This window comes from Engystomops pustulosus, chromosome 2, assembly GCF_040894005.1.
Source record: "Engystomops pustulosus chromosome 2, aEngPut4.maternal, whole genome shotgun sequence".
Taxonomy (NCBI): Eukaryota; Metazoa; Chordata; class Amphibia; order Anura; family Leptodactylidae; genus Engystomops; species Engystomops pustulosus.
Genome location: NC_092412.1, coordinates 60,156,947 through 60,177,758, shown reverse-complemented (window position 1 = coordinate 60,177,758; position 20,812 = coordinate 60,156,947). Strand labels below are relative to the sequence as shown.

General features: G+C 41.4%; 1 protein-coding gene across 3 annotated transcripts in view; it reads right to left on the bottom strand.

Annotated features, from left to right (window-relative positions):
- Nucleotides 1–20,812, bottom strand: part of AGAP2 (ArfGAP with GTPase domain, ankyrin repeat and PH domain 2) — a 183,840-nt gene that overhangs the window by 104,081 nt on the left and 58,947 nt on the right. Inside the window, exon 1 of one of the 3 annotated variants that reach the window (XM_072134837.1) lies at nt 6,172–9,610. The exons of 1 other annotated variant lie outside the window; for it this stretch is intronic. In XM_072134837.1, the coding sequence (XP_071990938.1) occupies nt 6,172–8,944 (2,773 nt within the window). In that variant the 5' untranslated portion in view covers nt 8,945–9,610. Of the gene's footprint in view, nt 1–6,171; nt 9,611–20,812 lie in introns of those variants that run through there. One more of the 3 variants, XM_072134836.1, reaches the window with a different exon arrangement.

Here is a 20,812-nt window from a genome sequence, read left to right as displayed (position 1 = left end):
TAGTTTGAGGGGTGCAGATTTGAAAATGGGTTGGTTATATAGGGGGTTTTGTTGCTAAATATGTAAAATTTGATTTCAAACAGTATTTATCCCCAAAATAGTCAATTCCGAAAATACGGAAAAGCGCTATTCGATTTGTAGGCCGCGTGACGTCAAAATAAATTATCCAAACATTTCAAAAATTATGAAAATGTAAAGTAGACAAATGGGAAATGTTATTCTGCAAGTTATTTAGGTGGTAAATCTATCTGCCTGAAAACGCGGTGATTTTGAATTTCGAAAATGGCAAATTTTTCTAAAAATTCATCACTTTTTTCTTTTTTTTGTTAATAAACGCAAAACGTATCAGCCAAAATTTACCACTAAAATGAAGTACAACATGTGGGGAAAAAACAATATCAGAATCGCTTTGATAAGTAACAGTGTTCAAAAGTTATAACCATATAAAGAGACGCAGGTCAAATTTCAAAAAAAAGTTGCGAGCCTTAACCTGCAAACAGGCTGCGTCCTTAAGGGGTTAAAGTAATGTATCCAGAGAGCTCCTCCAGAGGTCACAGTGGGAAGAAAGGGTCAGTCTATAACTAGGCATCATCTGTAACTTTGGGTCAGAGAAGGCCTGAAAAGGTTCCCTACAGTTTTCTGGAATAAAAAAATTGCACATCTCTTTGCTGTTACAGACACTCACTAATTTCTCTAAAAGTGGAGCAAGTCTTGATGGGGGGGGGGCTATTTTGTAGAAATTAGAAAAAATATTGTAGCTAGCAACCTGTAAATTACTTTAGGTATAGAAAAAAGGGGTGGTGTCACAAGACCAATTATTTAAAGGAAACCTACCAAGAGGAATCTACTACAAGAAGTGGATCTGATGGTAGATTCCTCCTGTCTACCTCTGACCTAATCTGTAATTTAATAATCCTGGAACCTAAACTAACTTGTTAAAAAGTTTACTAATATGTAAATTAACTGCAAAGGCTATTGGGGCGTGTACTAGAGTGACCGGGAACTGGTTGCTAAGGCTACTCCGTGCCCCTGTAGCCTCAGTACTTAATTTACATATTACTAAAATAAAGTTTTTAACAAGATAATTTATATTCCAGGATTTTCTAGATTACAGATTAGGGCAGAGGCAGGCAGGAGGAATCTACCATCGGATCTACTTCTGATGGTGGATTCCTGATGGTAGGTTTCCTTTAAAACTTTTATCATGATTAAACAGTTAAACTCAAAAAAAGCAAAAATTGTGCTAAGTGTGCTAGTTAATTGGCAATTTCAGATGAATGCTACCCCATTGAACCCCATGAACGTTCTTTTCTCTTTGTCTGAAGAGTAATAAATGGTTAACATAGAAAAGGTTCTGATGCCTCCAGTTTTTCTGTGATTCTTTATAATCTGCTATAATGATCCACTGCAATTACCAGATCTACAGTACTATACAATTGTCAATATTGGCTTATCGTGTCCAAAAAGAGAATACGTTTCATGTTAAAATTCAATGTTATCTTCAAAAAGTACATGAAATGTTCCCTGTAATTGGGGGATGTTCATAAAAATAAACAATAAAAAAGACTAAAACCAAGACAGTGTTTAATCCTTCAAATGCATCTCTTCACAGCATGCGGCCATAGACAACATCAGCAGAAAGACGCACAATGCTCAACTCACTGCTGCGAACTGCGAGAGGGAAGACTAGAGGATTAAGTCATGGTCTGTTATTTCTAGTCATTCTTACATACTAAATGTACCTACAGCAGATAGATATAAAGATATACTGCATAAGTTACCATTGCAGAGAGAAGAGTAGATCTACTGGCAAAAAAATGGCCAGGACATAGGGTGGTAATGACACAATAAAGTATACCACCTTCTGCATGGCTGTTACCACAGGACCCCTCCCATTAGCATCCATGGTATGTAGGGCTGGCACCAGCACTGGGCATACCTGGGCAAGTGTCCGGGCCCAGAGCTGCTGGGGGGGCCCACATAAAGAATCCATGGGGGTGAATGGAGCTGTATCTAATGAATTTATAGGGTGTGACAGGGGCTTATATGAAATAACCATGAGGGGGCTGTTTGGTATGATAAACTAGGGAACAGGAGACTATTAGTTTCTGAATTTTTAATGCCGCCATGTTAGTTCGCTGTAAAGGGGCCCACTGAGGCTCTGTCGCCCAGGGGCCTACTGAAACCTGTAGTCGGCCCTGATGATATGTAATGGTCATACACAGGCGCAGCTCACCTGCAAACCCCTCCACGCCTATTTTCTGCATCAACGCAAAGGCTATTTTTCAGTTATTTTTGGTCAATGCTGTACATTTTTTTTATTTTCTCAACAACACAGCTTATTGGGGGTCTTGTTTTTTTTCTGGACAAAATGTAATTTTTAATAGCACTATTTTGGGTTTCAAATGTCCTACTGTTGAACTTTTACTAACCCTTTCTGTGCCATTTAATTAAAATAGAACACAATTTGTTTTCAAATAAAAAATTTCTCTTGGTCAATGCACATACAACAACACCAAATTGAAATAATTTTCTTTTTAAATGACCATTATTTGCATTATGAAATCCTTTTGGGGGAGGAAAAAACTTTCCCATCATCGCTTTCCAAGGACCATATTTTTTGCAAGTTTTCGTCAATATGGCTGTGTGAGGGCTTATTTTTATTATATTTATTGTAGTATTTATTTTTCACATTTTGGGAATCATAAAGCATTTTGATCTTGATTCATATAATTTTTTGCGTGATGGCTGATTAAAAAATGTCAACCATCTTTTTTCTTTTCCATTGTCATGTGTTATAAATACTCTTATATTACTTAGTTCCACAAGGGGGCTCTTACAAGAGATCCATTTATTCTCTTTTATAATGTACTATATTACCTATGTAGTGCAGTGCATTATATTGTCAGCTTTTCCAATCCTGGGTATTAGTGCCAACAGGACCTGATGTCCTGCATCACAATCAGGTCCCTTAAAGACCACCGTTAAAAAATGATATATCGGTCATGAAGGGGTTCAAGGAATGGAACAGAGTACTACATTGGACAGTATATATGATCAAATAGAAAGTGTCTGAACAATAGCTTAACCTTCTATGGTTGCACTCTAAAATAATACCATTTGAAAAGAGTTACAGCATGAAAATGGTGCAGTAATACATGTGGTTTGTAAAGAGCTAAATTTCTAAACATCATATTTCCTTTTTTTGAGCTTTCTTTCTTTAACTTGGTAAATTATGAGACAATTTCCTTACACCCTCCTTTAATCTTTCACTCCAGGGAGTATGAACGTCGACATAACTTTCCCAGGATAACCGCTCCTTCTGGCATAATTCCCAAACTGCTTTGCTAGATAATCCATGATTTACCTGCTTTCCTCCTCAATTCTATTTGCAAGTAATGATTCGTAAATATTTAAATTGCAGAGTAATTCTTTTTTACAATATATGTAAAAGCTGATGCAAACCATCAGTATGACTTAGGTCTCATGCACAGGACCATCTGCAATTTGCCGCGTGTCAACCGTATGTGCCCAATGTGCTACTATAAATGAGCCATATCTACAAAAAAATACAGTGGGCTGACCCATGTCCAGGGAAACCCACCCTAAAAATGGCCGTATGCCATGAACACCACCGTATGTCAGCCATTTGCACTCCCAAAGACTTCTATGGAGATGCCGTACTGCAAAAGCAGAAAATAGGACACCTTCTGTTTTTTTACATTGCAGTCTTACGGCTATTTCACAGAGAAATACGGTGACCAGATACATAGCCGCATTTTCAGATTTGTACTAAATCTACAAATCCAACAAGTTTATACAAGTTTTCTACTCCTATGTATTCTTTTTTTTCGGTTTGGCATGAAGACAAATTATATACCATAATAAAATACTATAATATCTACAATATATTTTTATGCTTGGTGCGTGTCAATATCTCAGGGGGCACATACAGTATGTCTGGTGGTAACCGAATGCAACAATTACAAAAGGAATAAATACATTCGGGGAGATTTATCATATGCCGGCCTCCTGATATATCTTGCAGGCGACGGTGACTACAGACAATTGTATGCCAGGTCATGCGCTATAGCCTGCAGACTTTCAGGACTGAATATACACAGGCTATAGCTAGTGCGCAGACATGGCCCACTCCGCTGCCAGCCGAGTCATCTTCAGGCTATTTCCACAACCACTTGCTGCGGAGTTGGCGAGAAGGAGGAAATAACCAAAATGACTGGTGATTCGCTATTAATTGCAATTATTTCAGGAATTGTACGCTAGAAAACTGAAAGTCCTGATAAATCTAACCCATAAAATGGATTTTCCCATTTATGACATTTCAAGACAAGGGGATCTGCAACTGCCCCTAAGAGCCATGTATAAATGGAGCACCAATGTGTGTCCTCTACCAAATGCCAGGTGATATGCGTTCTGGAGGTCCCATAGCAAGAAAATGTGAGAATATGAATGTATATGAATGGGTATGTTTCTGCAGCATATGCAGCACGGACTTCTGCAAACCCCATTCAGACATATTAGACTTGACCGAGATTTCAAAGCTTTAAAGTATTAGTCAGGTCAGACCAGGGGACACAGTAATTAGAATAAGGTGCATGCCTTTCATTGGAGCAGGTAACACTCTAATAGATTTTATAGATGCCTTTTGTAAAGGGAGTCCATCAGGTGACAGATTCCCTTTATGATCATTAATGATTACAGCTAAGGGAATATTATGTTTGTGCTGCTGAAAGAAGCAGAATGTGGATCCCCAGTAATATATAATTAGGTGATGTCATGCTGTTAGTCCACAGTTCTGGATGAAAAAACACCAATAAATCTCGGCCTCTCGCCGTCAATGCAGTTTTCGTGTTCTCGCTCATGTTAAATGTTCTGGGACTCTTTCAGCTGGGATGTCTTCATGTTTGCTAAGATACATTTCCACTGATTTAGATTCATTACAATCCCAGCGGTACATTTTAAATTATTCATTGCTGACAGATCTTTAGATGAGGGTGAGATTGTAATGTTAATTATATTGTACATGAACATTTTACTTCCATACTTAACTGGTATCTGAACTCACAACATTCGGCAAGGTCAAAAGCCTCAACATCAAAGGCATAACAGGGGGTCAAGAGCAGCAGCAGAAACAAAGTACAGATTCTTAATCAACGGTCCACATTTATTAAAGCGTTTGTGCTCGTTTTCTGTCTGACTTTGCACTGAAAAGAACATGCAAACTGCTTGCACATGTATTTATAAATTGTCTGCACCAGTTTTGTGTCGCGGTCTGCACTATGTCCGACAAGACGGCAAAAATGTACACCTAAAGGGGCTGTTACTTCTTAATCAGAGTTTGCACCACATTTATTACTGACATTTGCCACAGTACTGCAGCATGAAGAAAGTTCACCATAAAAAATGGTGCACACTCCGAAAGCAGTGCAGGGGGCGCCAGATTAATGAAGACCATGCACCAGTTTTGGTGAATCTGGCGCACTCTGCACACTACACAGGAAAACTGCACATAGTACAGACTGCACTAGTTTTGATATATGTGGACCATTATGTTTCAGCAGCTCATTGTTTCAATAGTCAGTTTTAGGCTTAGAAGTAATTTTTTGTAAAGCCAATGTAAAAAGTGGCAGGAGGTCTCTTTTGTACAACTCTATGTGGCCTCAAATTGCCACCTACAATGTATTCCATCCCCAGATAAATGTTTAAGGGACAGAATATACCACAACTCATACAGAGTTCAATACTAGAAGCCAACTGATATACACAATTTGATTTTAGTAAAAATGTTGGCATTGAAGTCCAGCCCTCACCTCAAACGACCACAGCCCACATGGGAACGCCCATTTTCAGTGAGGTTTTCACAAGCCCTACCCCTTTTTGGACAGAGAAAAGCCAAACATGCCAGGATTGCCTCTATAAAATCTGGACAATCTCTGCAAATGTAAGGCAGTTGGCAAACAGGGTACATTACTCATAACTGGATCTACTTTTTGATTTGCTGAAAAATCAAAGTTTGCTGAAAGCATCAAGCTTTTAATGATCTTACTTGGTAACCCATTAGTCTATTTTAAAATAAATAAACATTTCTGGTTATAAATATGCAAAAATAGTAAAGAAACCAAATAGAAAATCATATATATTTACACTTACTTTGAGCAAAATCCCTCTCATCTCCAGGACTTAATCCAGTTGGTGAAGAAGTTGAGGCCGCAGTGGATTTTGTAAAGATTCCACTAATAAATTTTAACATCTTCCTATCCCTAGCTGCTGAAGACCTGGACTTGTCTCCAGTTGGGGAAGCTCCATCACGACCTTTCTTGAACTCATCAGTAGGGAGGTCAAAGTCACTGTTGTCCACTGTTTTGCTTTTCCCCTTTCTAAAAGCTTTGGGGTCACAAGAGGAAGGAGACAGCAAACTTTTTCCTCCTGCAGAGGGTTTTGGGGTCTCAGCTCTAGGGCTGCTCTTGGTGGAGGATTTTGAACGGCTTTTTCCACCTTCATTTTCAGGCCAGGACAGACGATTTGAACCACCTTTTTGATTTTTGTCACGGATGTCTTGACTTTTGGAACCTTTGGTCAGTTTAAGCATGCGACTACCTTTTTCCTTACATGGTGTGAGGAGAACAGGCGGGATCTTCCCCTGATCTACAAGACTAGGTAGCCCTGAAATACTTGCACTAGATGTGTATGGAGGCCTTGTCTTAGTCTCTACTTGTAAAGTGTTCTTCAGCGGATCCCCAGGCTTATCTGGACTCACTGAGAGGGATACGGTTACTGGCGCTTCACGATATGGGGTACCCGGCTGGCATGGCACAGGCAGCAATGGGCTGGCTGGAGAACTAAAAGAGTATCTAGGTCCTGAAAAAAAAGTAGGACTTGAATGCTGTCGAGGACTGTTGCAGAGTCGATTCGGAGAGTTTTGAAGAAAATAATCTGAGGTAACGCTTGTACTGATCCACATAGCATCTTGTCTATGGAAGAGTCTTTCTAGCCGTTTGGCCTTGCCTGGGTCATCACTGTCTGGTATGAGATCATATGCTTCAACTGGCAAAGTGGTAACAAAATCTTTACATGGGGAAAGAGACAGCACAAGTGAAGGCTCTGGAATCTTTTCTTTGGGAGATGTTAAATCACCGATGTCAAGAGTTTTCTTTTCTATTAAAGTAACAGGCCTATCACTGGTTGCTTTTGGAGATTTGGCTGCCCCAGCAACTGATGCCCTAGCGCCTGGGTATGTTCCCATGCCAGTCACTGGTGCTTTTATTCCAGTTGACGTTTTAGTCCGTGGAGTGAGAACCGGTGCAGCATCACCAGATGAAAAAGTAGGTTTAGTGCTTATGCTAGGGGCCTTTATCGCTGTTATTGGTGGTGCCCCTGAAGGTAATGTCTTGGATGTAGTAATAGGTGGTTTTGCTCCAGGATATGTACCAGTATCTCCACTCTTAGTTTTCTCAGTCACTGTTCCTGAAAGAATAGCTTTGTTTACAGTGGTCTCTTCAGATGACACCACTACCGATTGAGCTCTAACTCCCCTAGCCGCACTTCTAGCAGCAATTATTTTGGCCTCACTAGGTTTTGCAGCAATCACGGGGGCTCCCCCTGAACGAGATGCAGAAAAGAGTGCCGATGCAGTACGTGCAGCACTTATTGGGGGAGCAGTAACCCGGGGTATACTGGATGGTACTGTACATGGTTTGTCTGCAAGTTCTTCTCCTTTGTTAGGTTTTTCAAATGTTATTGGCAAACAACTGGTGTGTGATGGTGAATCTGAACATACAGCTGGTGTCTTTATTGCCTTTAGACTCCGGCGGGTGATTCTGGATTCTGTGGCTGGTACTTGAGGACTGGTCCCTTCTGTAACTTTGGAACCATGAACTGGAGTTACAGAACTGGATATTAAGTCCCTGGAAACATCAGTGTCAAGTGCAGGTCGTCTAATAAGGGAACCCCTAATAACTCGCACTCCGCCAAATGGAAAATCCTTTTGACTGAAAGGCACCGGAGCACTGGCAGTTCTAGTTGCCTTCATTCCTCCTGGAGGCCCTGAAGCACTAGATGCTTTTGTATCCTGGACTGAGGATTCTCCAGTACTAGAGCCGCTTGTCTTTCTATCGCTTGGTTCTGAAGCTGCATTATTAGATGTTTCAGACTTCTTAATGTCCTCTTTAGTAGTTGAGCTTGATGACACAGAGTCCTTCACATATGGTGCTGGTAATGAAGGGCTAGGTGCCACCATACCATTCTCTTCCTGTTTTGGGGCGGTTATACCAATATTTCCAGTAATTTCCGAAGTTTTTGTTGGAACTTGTGATGACCCTTTATCTTCAGTTCCTGGCAAAGATGAATCAATTTGAAATGTTTCAGAGAATCCTACTTTTTCTGTAGTTCCATTGGTAGACACTTGGTTTTTGGATGTTCCCCCTGACGCAAAGGTACTTGTAGACTTAAAGTCTGGTGGTAAAACTGAAGAGCTGCATATTACTGTGTCACTCCTCCTAACCAAAACTTTTGTACTGATGGGGATTACACATTGCTCTCGGGCTGGGAGACATGTTTCAGGTTGTTTTGCTTTTAAGGGAACTGGCAAAGGTGCATCATTGGTATCCAATCCCCCTTTTGAATCCACAACTGTCCCAGAGCCAGTAATATTAACTAGTGCACTTGCTTCAGTAATACCTTTTTCCTTTCCATCACTTACCCCGGAACTAGGAGTGGGCCCTGCCAGAGCCCAGACATCAGGAAAATCTCTATCCAGTGAGAGGCAATGGGCCAGTCCAGGTGTGCTGCCAAGAGAAGGGGTGTCATGTTTCCGGAATACTTCAGTGCTGTCAGCCTTTTTTTCGTCTCCCACAGCCTCTAATTTGACTAGGGTCAGAGAGATGTGGTAGGTGGTCCTGCGCTGGAGGGTGGCTCCTCTGCTCATGGGTCCCCTGAGTGAGCAGCTTGCAAGGAAAGCAAGGTCTGCAGAGTAGTCTGCTTGATCAACCACACAGCCGGTCTGCAATCAGCTCAGTACATCCATCATCCGATGTACCACCTCCTCTCCACACAGGTGTCCCTGCAGCATAGATCCGATCTCCAGACAGAAAACACACGCCCAGGAATCTCAGTCAATAGCTATCTGCAAATAATGCACAATAAGAGAGGGGGAGAGCAACCCTTCAGAGGTAAGACCTCATTGTTTAGAAGCATCACTGCACTGGCTCAGTACTGCAGAAGGCACCGATAGTTCCCTTGAAATGCAGCTCCATTGTCTGCCAGGTGTAAAGCGGGGTGAGCAGGTGACACCATAGTCTTGTCTCTTCTCAGGCTGCTTGCATCTTCTTCATTGCAGCATCAGCACCAGCATCAGCAGGCTCCTGGCAGGTTTCACAGTGGCTAGACCCAGGCTTGTCACTGATCTCCATTCACAGGGACACAGCGGCTATTCTTCTGCCTTCTCCCCAGTGTCAGGGCTGCACTTTAGCGAGCACTCCAATGTTGCATCTCATAGGAAGAGTTTGCAAAGGAGGGGGCTAGGAAATGGTGTAATCGCAGAATAATATGCCACCCAAGCGTGTTCTAAAGACTAGCAGGACTCACTATGCATGCTATAGGAATAGGAGGAGCTGTGATCACTGCTCTACACCCACAATCTGGCAGCTCACTCCTGAATATTAAAGGGTGAATGTGACATCCAAGTAGGCAAAAGATTTATGTTCTGCTATGAAATGCATTCCTTGTCTATCTGCAGGGAGCTATGTTTCACTGCTCCTTTGTTTTCATGGTGATTGGAATTTAAAATATATTGGGTCATATTATATATTCATACATTTTGTAAAGAGCTAGGCATGGCAACCTGTGGCTCTTCAGTTATTGTGGAACCACAAGTCACAGCATTCTGCTGCCTTAGGTCACCAGGCAGCTAGGATTGTTCATGTAGAGTCTGTGGGATTACATGTTGGTAGGGATATTTAGCCCAGTTATAGATATTAAACAGAATAAAGGCCCACATTTATCAAAACTAGTGCAGTCTGTACTATGTGCAGTTTTCCTGTGGAGTGTGCAGTGCGGCAGATTCATCAAAACTGGTGCAGGGTCTTCATTAATCTGGTGCCCCCTACACTGCTATGAAAGTGTCACCATTTTTTTTCAGTGCACATTGTTCATGGCTACAGAATTGTGGTGCATTTCTGTAATAAATGTGGCGCACATCACTAATAAATGTGCCGCAAAATCTTTAGGCCCCTTTCACACTTACATTTTTTACGTGCCAGTTCTGCATGTGTTTTGGATGTTCCAAACTCGCATTGCACTGTGTCCCATTGTTTTCAATGGGCTTGTTCTTGCTTGCATTTTTTTCACAAGCGCGCAGGCTTCTTTTGACGCTCGTCAAAATCGCAGTATGCTCTACTTTTGCTTTTCACAACCCATTCAAGTCTAAGGAGACACATCAAAAAAGGAATTACACTTCCGAGCATTGCAGGTGCAATGTGAGGGCTACGCGTTTTAAATGGATGGGTTGCTAGGTGATGTGAAAAGAGGTAGGAAATAGCATGCGGGTACCAACTAAAGAATCAAGAATCATGTTTTTTTAAACATGTGCATGAAAAATGACCAAAAACTGCAAACAACATAGTGGGAAAAACGCAAAAACTGACTAAGAACGCAGGCAAAATCGGCAGTTTTTCACGCATCTCACTAATGTGATCTGCAACGCAAGTGTGAAAGAGGACGCAAAACTGGCACAGACATTTTACAAACACATGAACAAGCATTCTGCACGTTCTTTTCAGTGCAAAGTCAGACAGAAAAACCTGGTGCAAACGCTTTAATAAATGTGGGCCATGTTATTATACCACATTCTGATCAGCGGAGAATCAAACAGCTGGGATCCCATGGATTACGAGATTGGGGGTGCACTAATTCAAGGAGTAGCCGGTGGAGCGTGCATCCTGCCACTCAGTTCAGTCTGTGGGTGTTACATGAAACACATTGCAAAAGATTGAAAAAAAAAATTATTCATCAACAATTGATATTTGTGCAAATTTTAAATTGAATGAATTGTAACATGATATATATTTCTGACTGTCTAAAAATCTAAAAACTAAAAATCAAGGGAAAACCGTACTAAAATCCACAACTCGTCTCTGGAGTAATTCAAACACTTACTAAAAGCTGCCACTGTGTCTCTGACTCTGACTGCAGCTGATTCTTTCTCAATAGTCTTCTGTGGGAAACTGTAATCTGATCTCTCACTGAGTTATTTGAAATCATCCTGTTGAATATAAAGCTGGAGATATATAACAGTATAGAGATGTGCCCTCCTTTTGGCTGGATTGGAGATTCACCTTGTTCACTAGTTCCCATTTCAGTGGCAGCTATGTACAACTGATTGGTACATTAGTCAGGAGTAGGACACTAGGCGTGTATCAAATCAAGGTAAAAATAGACACTTCTGTAACTTTACACAGTTTATTACATCTTCTTCTGACTGCAACAGCAAACATTTATAATGTTTTCAGACAAGTTCTGCAGGATGCTGCTATATCTAAAATCACCCCAATTTAGCGTATTAAAGTCTATAGGGCCATTGATATACAACACAAACAAGTCAAGTAGTTAACACTGATGTCATCATAAATGCATTCAAAAGGTTTTTCCCATTAACTAAAGTTGGGCCTTATCCATGGGTTCCGACGAACCCCTCATTTTCGCGATCTGTGTGGGGTCTCAGCAACTTTAGTTTGTGGGAAAATCCCTTCAATAACCACCGCTGCTGTTGGATTTATGAAAAAAATAACAATTAAAAAATACCCTGATACATAGAGAATATATGAAGTTACAGATTATATGCCCGTTCTATGACCACTATTTGCTCTAGCTTCATGGCTGAATAAGTGTCATAAAGAATGCTAATGAATACAAATTAATGTAAAAAAAAGACTAAGTAACGCTAGTAACACCAGTTACTAAGCTGCAAATGATCTCTTGGATGTCTTCTTCTGACAACCACCTACAGCTAGATGGTTGTGAGGAAGATATGATATCTGCATCCCAATGCTTTCCTAAAAAGCAGGATAGCCTCATGGCCAGGTTATTACTCAGTGGTTTCCTTGTACTGTATAAAGGAAAAAATAATATGAGCTATAGGTAAACCTATAAAGGCATTTTTCTGTATACCATATTTGGTGGAGTTTTTTCAAACCTGGCACTTGTTTCCTTGTTTCCATTTTTCACTCCCCACCTTCCATAACCCCAAAAGATTTTTCCATTTACAGAGCTGTATGAGGGCTCGTTTTCTTTGTGACAATTTGTACTGCAGTGTCAGTATTTCATATTCCATGCAATGTACTGGGAAGCTTGGAAAACATTGCAAATCACTACAATTGCCGAAATTGTAGTTGTTCAGTTTTCTTATGGGCTCCATATTTATGGCTGTCACCTCTCCTTTTTTTCTTTGGCTCAGTGCAATCACATAGATGCCAAATTTATATAGTTTAGGATAAATTTTCACCCTTACCCTTTTATTGCCCTTCACAAACAACCATAGCAGAGCTGAAGAGCAAAATAGGAAATGTAAGCTGTGTTGGGATTGCTCTAGGAAACAAAGGAAGGTTTTTTTTTTGTAGACATATTCTCAATGCTCCCTTATTGTTGCCTCTGAAGCTCTGCCCGATTTTTAGGAAACACTACTTTTCACCACTCCTAAATGCATTTTATACTGTTAAATATTAAACCAAATTATATGGAAACAGCAAGTTGTAGGCATGTGGTCATTGGGGTATTGAAGAATGGCTTATTATTGTCCATTCTAACTAAAAAGATCACACCACATAGGGTCTACAGTAAAAGATAAGTTGTAAGGTAAAATAGATTTTAGAAAATTTAGGAAAAGGGTGTTTTTAAAAAAAAAATGGGAGCAAAAACTATTAATTTTTTTGTAATGTCAGTAAAAACATTAAAAAAGAATGACCATTTAGCTTCTTGAGTGTTCACTGTTTGGTGTAAAGCAGCAACTCTCAATCTGTGAGTTGTGACCATTTGGGGGTCAAACAACCACTTCTCTGGGGTCACCTAAGACCATTGGAGATATGTTTTCTGATGCACTTAGTGACCGAGTAACTGCTCACCTTTGATTCATGCATTTTAAGGACACATTATCATTGGGGAAACACATTTGATCAGGAAAGCGGCACAGAAAAGTTACACCTGTATGCTCAATCTCCCAGATGCTGCCAACACAAAGACATGCCACACTGTCAGCATGCTTAGACAGGAAAACAGGGAGGTAATTACTTCTGACTACCCAATGGGGCATCCCTGTGACTACTCTGGGGTGTATCACTGTAACTGCTGGCTACTCTAGGGGGTATCCCTGTGACAGCTGGCTTCTCTAGGGAGTACCCCTGTGACTGCTGGTCTCCCTGGGGACTGCTGGCTACTCTGGGGATATCCCTGTGACTGCTCTCTACTCTGGGCAGTATTCCTCTGACTGCTGGCTACTCTGGGGAGTATCCCTGTGACTGCTGGTTACTGTGGGGATATCCCTGTGACTGCTGGCTACCTTGGGGGGTATCCCTGTGACTGTTGGCTACTCTAGAGGCCATCCCTGTGACTGCTGGCTACTCTGGGGGGTATCCCTATAACTGCTGGCTACTCTGGGGATATCCCTGTGACTGCTTGCTACTCTGAGGAGTATCCCTGTGGCTGTTGGCTACTCTGGGAAGTATCCCTGTGACTGCGGGTTACTGCGGGGACTGCTGGCTACCCTGGGGGGTATCCCTGTGACTGCAGGCTGCTCTGGGGAGCATTACTGGGACTACAATTATGATTTATAATAGTAGTATAAAGTAGCAATGAAAATAATGTTATGGTTGGGGGCCACCAAAATATGAGGAACTATATAAAAGGGATGGTTAAACCACTCACGCAAAGGGATATTTTTCATTGTTTACCTTTGGTATAAAAGAAAAAACATAAATGCCTAATAGGTCTGCTCATCTCTTTCCAAAGCTCCCATCTACTTAAATAGAGAGGACTGCTGGCAATTACACCCATCTCTCTATTAAGTTCAATAAGGAGAACGGCTCCTGTGAATGAGGGATTCAGTCACCCGTAAATTTATTTTGAGATGAAAAGGAGGATGAAAGTGCAGCACAAGGGAGAGGGAAACGTTCCCTAAGGAAATATAAGGTAATATTTGCACTCTATTCTGTGTCATGGTTCTGTCCTTCTTTTGATGTAAAATGATGTAAGCTGGAATGGACATCCCATAAGTGGTGCACAAGGATCCCTAATTGACTGTATACTTTTAAAAGACATTTCTAGGTTTCATTCTAAAAGTTAATTTTAGAAATAAGCTGAGAGTAATGAAAGAAGTTGAGGGATGGGGAGAGGAACAGCTGTCCCTACCTAATACCTCGATTAAAGAGTTTTCCAGGGCTAGTGGTTGGGAAAAAATTCCCACATTTCCCAGATACTAAAAGTAGTCAGCACTGTTCTCAACCCAGACGTTACAAGGGCTCACAGGGCTCGCTTTGGCCAATGATTGACCTCATCGAACCAGGGGACATTAGTGCCATTGCCCAGGGGTGGTCATTTCTTTTGTTGTTGGAGGTCCCTTGTGGAGGCCAAACATTGGCTTAAAGAGGACCTGCTACTAAAGTAAGCAGCTCCTAGTGCTTGATCAAACGCCGCAGTGATAGAGTGACAGCGTTACCGGAAACCTCCGGTAACGCTATCAAACACTGCGGCGGGGTACAGTGTAATCATCGGACAGCTTGCAAAGCTGTCCGATGTATTCATGAGGGGGTGGTCCGAGGCGCTGCCTCTTCCCCAGACCGCCCCGCTCGCTCCATAGGCCGGCAGTGACTGTCGCACGCTAGGCGGCAGTCACTGCCCCTAGCCACACCCCAACCCTGCCCCCTCATGAATACATCGGACAGCTTTGCGAGCTGTCCGATGATTACACTGTACCCCGCCGCAGTGTTTGATAGCGTTACCGGAGGTTTCCAGTAACGCTATCACTCTAACACTGCGGCGTTTGATCGAGCACTAGGAGCTGCTTACTTTAGTAAGCAGCTCCTAGTGCCGATAAATTGGGTGACAGGTCCTCTTTAAAGAGATCTCTTGAGTTCCCTTTTTCCTGGCTGAAATACTGGACTGATAACAACACCAGGAATTGATGCTGGGTAAGTATTCTTTCCTAGGTATTTTAGTGGTTATCTAGAAATCCCCTTTAAGTATGTCTTTGAATCTTTCAAATTATTGATAGTGATCCTAAAGAGATACCAGTGATGTAAAGGTGCATTCGACAAGCTATGGGAGACCCATATGGTGTCAATGAAGTATCTGGTACAGATCTGGTATCTGGTAAGTAATTGGGCCCAACAGAAGTTATGTCTCTGCTAATAAGCAGCTGTGGTCACCATATCCAGTCCTGGTCTAAGGACCCTTCATAAAAAAAACTCTTTTTGCACCCTCCTGCAGTCACAGGGACATGGAGATTCCCAGTTCTTTTAGATATAGGACTATCTTGATTTTAGGATATACTTGAAAAATGTAAGAAAATAAACATTCGACAATGTGATTCAAGGAAACAGTTAAAATTAATGAAAACTGAGGAAGTTATGCTGAAACCTGCCAGACTTTTCTGTTTTCTTAATTTTACCTCTTTATTCCGTTGTCATGACAACCCGAGTGTGGAAAGTGCTGCAAAACAGCAGGAATAATTAAACGTGGTGGTGTTACACACTCTGATGGATGAGATACGTAGCAGGTCTTCTAAAATGGGACCAAGAAGTCGCACTGTGTATACAGGATGTTTCGTACAAAGAAGGAAAAGGATGAACTGGGATTTCTTGGACTATTGATGGATTGTGTCACCATCAGAAATATAATCCCTCGGTCAGCAGTCTACTGGATAATCTGGGGGAGGATTCTCCCAGCATGTGTTTCCATACAGAAAAGATTTTAAAATCAATATATTTTCACATTTTGCCAGAGGCTAGTAAGGGTCATGGCGACTGTCACACATAAAAGCACATTATACTCATAACCCCAGTACTGCAAGGAGGTGGTCCGCTATTAGAGCTGCTATTATTATAGGAAACTTTCTAATTTTTATTTATTTTTTGTTATGTGAGATGGCTGTGCCAGATTGTAGTGAAGTTCTTCCAAAAAGGTGATAGTGAGTGGTAGGCTAAACTAGCTAAGCTTAGAAACAGTCTGGAGCTTGTTAGGGAACAGAGGGTTGTTAGACAGTGGACCCCAATGGAGGAGGAATAGTCGAGCGATGCTTCGTGACATCAGTCAAAGGAACTCTTACTCCCTGACCCTAGTTAAAAGCCTATCACTCAGCTAAAACAGTTAGAGAAGAGACGGAACCATGTTGAAACAGTGCTGTCTATAGTCCCTTCTGGAATAGATATACTGGTTTGACATTAATCCAACGTCATATCATTAGACATCCTGAAAGTCATGATTGATGGTAAGCAGGCGGCCTTTCAAGGCGTGGTTCTCCTTGTCGCATCACGACATATTCCCCAGAGTCACCACACGCCTACAAGGCGCTCTTAATTGGCAATGTCTTTGGAAGGGGTACTCTTATTTCCTGATACCATCCAAACTTTTTTCCGGCTTTACTGTTATACCGCATATTATTATCATCCATATTATGTATTTTTGGTCCTAACTGTTGTATAAAAACATACACAAACCTTTTTAGAATAAAAAAATGCACCTTCTCCATTGTAAACGGTGCTCATGGTATAACTGACCCAACCAGACCCTGACGTTTTTGACACTGTTATAGGCCAATCCTGTTTGGAACAAATCCATTACCACAAGGGTCTGTTACTTATAGATTTTATCTATGATATTTCCTGTCTGTGAAATGATAACAAAGAATATGACATTAGAATCTCTCAGAAATCCAGAACATTGCACAGAGTAGCTGTTCCAGCAGAACCAATCCGCGAGGCAGAGAAGGAAGCAGAAGGCTCCTTCTTAGAGATGTTGCACCACAGCAATCATCAATCCCTAAAGAGTAGATACAATATTGAAGCCCTCTTGACCCGGAGAGAAGAGCATCGTCAAGGTCAAAACTAAAGGCAAAGTACATCTATGAAGCTATTTCTTTTTGTATTTCCATAAAAAAATATCTGCACAGACATTAATTCTAGGGGTTCACATTTGCGAGACAACTTTTATATCTATGGTTCACATTTGTTCTTCACCTATCTTCCAGGAAAGGCAAGTTTGGTATTTCTTTTCGGATTGGTAGTTTGCAGCACATGCTCACATCAACAATGATGTAGGGGCAAATTCTGGTCTGGCCACTTCTGGTCTGGTCTGGCCAGTTCTAAAGCTGCCGTTTTAGTTTGTACGTCCTTACAAGTTAGTCATTCAATGATATTACAACCGATTCTCACTACACTGGCTACTTACTGTGCTTCAGTGCAAATTTTGTTACCTAATAGTGTTGGCAAATTATCTCTATACCCGTCTCATCTCATTATATCTGGATCTGTCTACAAGAAGAAAAGAAAAGGAATAGACTATGCCACCTGCTGGCTGAGGTACGGAACTGACTTTACTTTCCTTGCACAATCCTGTCCTGTTTGATACGTATGATTCAGGGAAATAATGCTCCAAAAATGATGCACTTAATTGGTTTGGTTTGTAGAGGAAATACTTGAACCTTTACCTAAAATCAGTGGTGGAATAAGACTGTCATATGCCCTGGGCTGTATGAATATTATAGCCCCTAGAAGTCTGGAATCCAATTCCTACATATGGTACTAAAATCAAACTTCTTGATGAATTGAGGTTTCAGGACTTTTGAAGGTCCTGAAATGGCTCTCGTGTGCTTGTGTATCAAAATCAGGAACAGATGTACAAGGATATTATGGATGAAGGCCCTTCTCAGTATGAAATTTGGTGGGTGTTTTGGGTGGCCATAGGTTTCCTAGAGGGCTTGGGCCCAGGACTATTACCTAAAATGCCTAAAATGCCTATATTCCCTTACTACCTAAAACTATTTGTTGAACTTTCTCCCACTTTTATAAATTCTTTTCGGAATATGGAGCCCATGACTGTATCCCATACCCACGGTGCAGTCGTACCCATAGATCAATATATCACTCTATTCTATTTGTAAAGCATGTCCCTCCACAGCCTGATGATGACAGCACTAACTGAGAATATCAGTCATTGTAGGGTAAACTCATTCATGAATTTCTAGAATGAATAACTTCACAACATGGAGCTTTAAGAACAGATGATCAAGAATTGTCATTTCCTGAAGAATACATGCAAGTATGCAGAGATGACAGGCCCTCCTCATTTCCCCTTATTATTTATGGTAAATGTAGCATATAAAGCTTATAAGATGCTTTCTGGTGTCTTCATGTGCTTATTTATTTATTGCATGTGCCGCTCATCACTCCTCAACACAACCACACTTACAATGCAGACATTGAAAGAGAATCGCAACGACGACAGAAGTCGGGCTTTGATCTTCAAATCTGAAGTGCTTCCTTCTGATTGCAAGGTTTTTTTTTTACTAACGATAAACATGAATACCTAAAAATAGTGTACTGCAAAACACAAGCGTAGAAATAGAAAAAACTACTCTGGAAGGAGTTTGTGAAGTCGGAGGACTATTTAGTACCATAACCAAGTGTGTAAGAGTGCATTTGTCTCATTGATGGGGTTGTTCGGATTAGTGTATTTGATGGGGTGAAAAAAAATAAAAGTTGTCCCCTCTATTCTGCTGTGATCCAGGCGGTGCCTTCTATCATGGCTGGTCTCTGTTGATATACAGTCATGTTGGCAGCACGCATTACTTCAGCCTTATACAGGCCGTAGCTGCAGGCTTTAGTGATAGAGTGCTGTCAACTCTACGTTAACGCTGAGCTGCTGTATAACAACAGAGGGAGGTGTGAACATTGTCCATCTTAAGACCCAAACTGTGGATCTCTTTGAGCAATTTTCAAGACTGCTTTTCCATTGAAAATATAAAGTGAAGTTTTCTTATCCTTGAGGAGAAAGTCAATTTGGCAGATGTGAATGGAGATGAATAAGAAGGTGTAGCTGTATAGGAGGAAAAGTTTGGGTTGTGTGCTACTCCGCCGCAGCTGGATACATCAAGAGGTTACGGCATCTTGATGTATCCGGCCCAGGCATGTGCAACGTTTATTTCTACACAAAAATTGGCCAGCTGCAGGGACTGCGCAGGCACGGGGATAGGAACGCCTGGCTCAGGCCCATTCCCCTCCAGCCAGGCCTCCCCCATTTACGATCCTCCACACCCTCCTGGCGTGCAGGTGGCAGAAAGTGGAAAATAATCACAAGTGCTAGCAATAAACTAGCATTTGCAATTATTTCAGGGCTATGACACCACTGGCGAGGTGCGGAAGCCCTGGTAGGTTTCCCTCATAAAGTACATGTATGCTACAAGATTGACCAACTGGAATTTTTAACCTTGGGGGTTAAGTATGATATAGTGGCTATCAATGAGACGTGACTGGACAATAGATATGATTGGGCTCTTAAAATTGATGGTCTTTTAAGAACCAACCATAAAAATAAAAAAAAGGGTAAGTGTTTGTTTATATGTGAAATCTTGCCTCAAGCCCGCAGGATGACATTGTTGAGGAAAATGAGACTGTGGAGTCCCTATGGGTGGGAAAAATGACAAAATATTACTATGGGTTTGTAAGGCTCCAAGTATAAGGGAGGCCACAGAAGAACTGCTGATAAATCACATAGATGCGGCCAAAAAGTACTTATCATGTGGGACTTCAACTACCCCGATATAGACTGGGGAGTGGGGGAAACCTGCAGGTACATGAATTGTGACCACAACAAACACTTCTGGATCCAGCTTTTGTGCAGAATAAAACCTCCTTTATTTAGTACTTCATGGCATCCAACAGGTAAAATACAGGTGGAACCGTCAGGCTTATTAACGCGTTTCTAGCACACATAAGTGCTCTTAGTCATGATTTGGACCTAGCGCGGTATTTAACTTTCAAATTGTGTCGCACGCCCTATGTTAAAGGTCCACCACAAAAAAGATGGTGAACTCTGTCAGACCTTAGTGGGCAAGGGACACATTAATGATTTCTGGCGCACAATCTTAGTGAATCGCCGCACGCAGCATTATAGACGGACAATGCACTTTTAGTGAACTCTAGTGACCCTTTAAGTAAATGTGCCCCATCAAGTCACAAAAGGTAAAAAAAATGTAAGAAAAACTTGACCTTAGGATAACGCGTTTTGGGTCCACATGGCCCTTCCTTAGATACAAGTGAAATGAAGTAACATTTGTAACATTTTCCAGCTTCCTGGTCTTTTGGAGAGTTCTCCAATCTGGCAACAGGCTTAGCAACTACCATATATGCAGAAGTGGGTTTTTGGATCCACTCCTTCCGTTTGAGGCTCATCTGGTGATCCTGTTACCCTAAATAGGGTTATATACATTGGAACAAGTGGCCATCGTATGTGCAGTATATTGATGCATCATTGGCTGATGTTATTACCAAGGCGCTGGCCTTTGTGTGCTTGTTCTCTTTTCTCTCCTTATCTAAGGCTATGGTTACACAAACACATTTACCTTCACATTTCAATAAATAAATCTTCATTCAGCTTGTGTTGTCCAGGTAAGCAGAGGTTAACAGCTAGCCGGGATGTAATGAAATTACTCCAGTTGCTGCAGCTTAAGGCAATAACATCAGCAGGAGGCAGAGCCCATGACTGACAGCAGCTAGCAGGGGGAAGCCGGTCTGTACAGTCTGATTGTAAA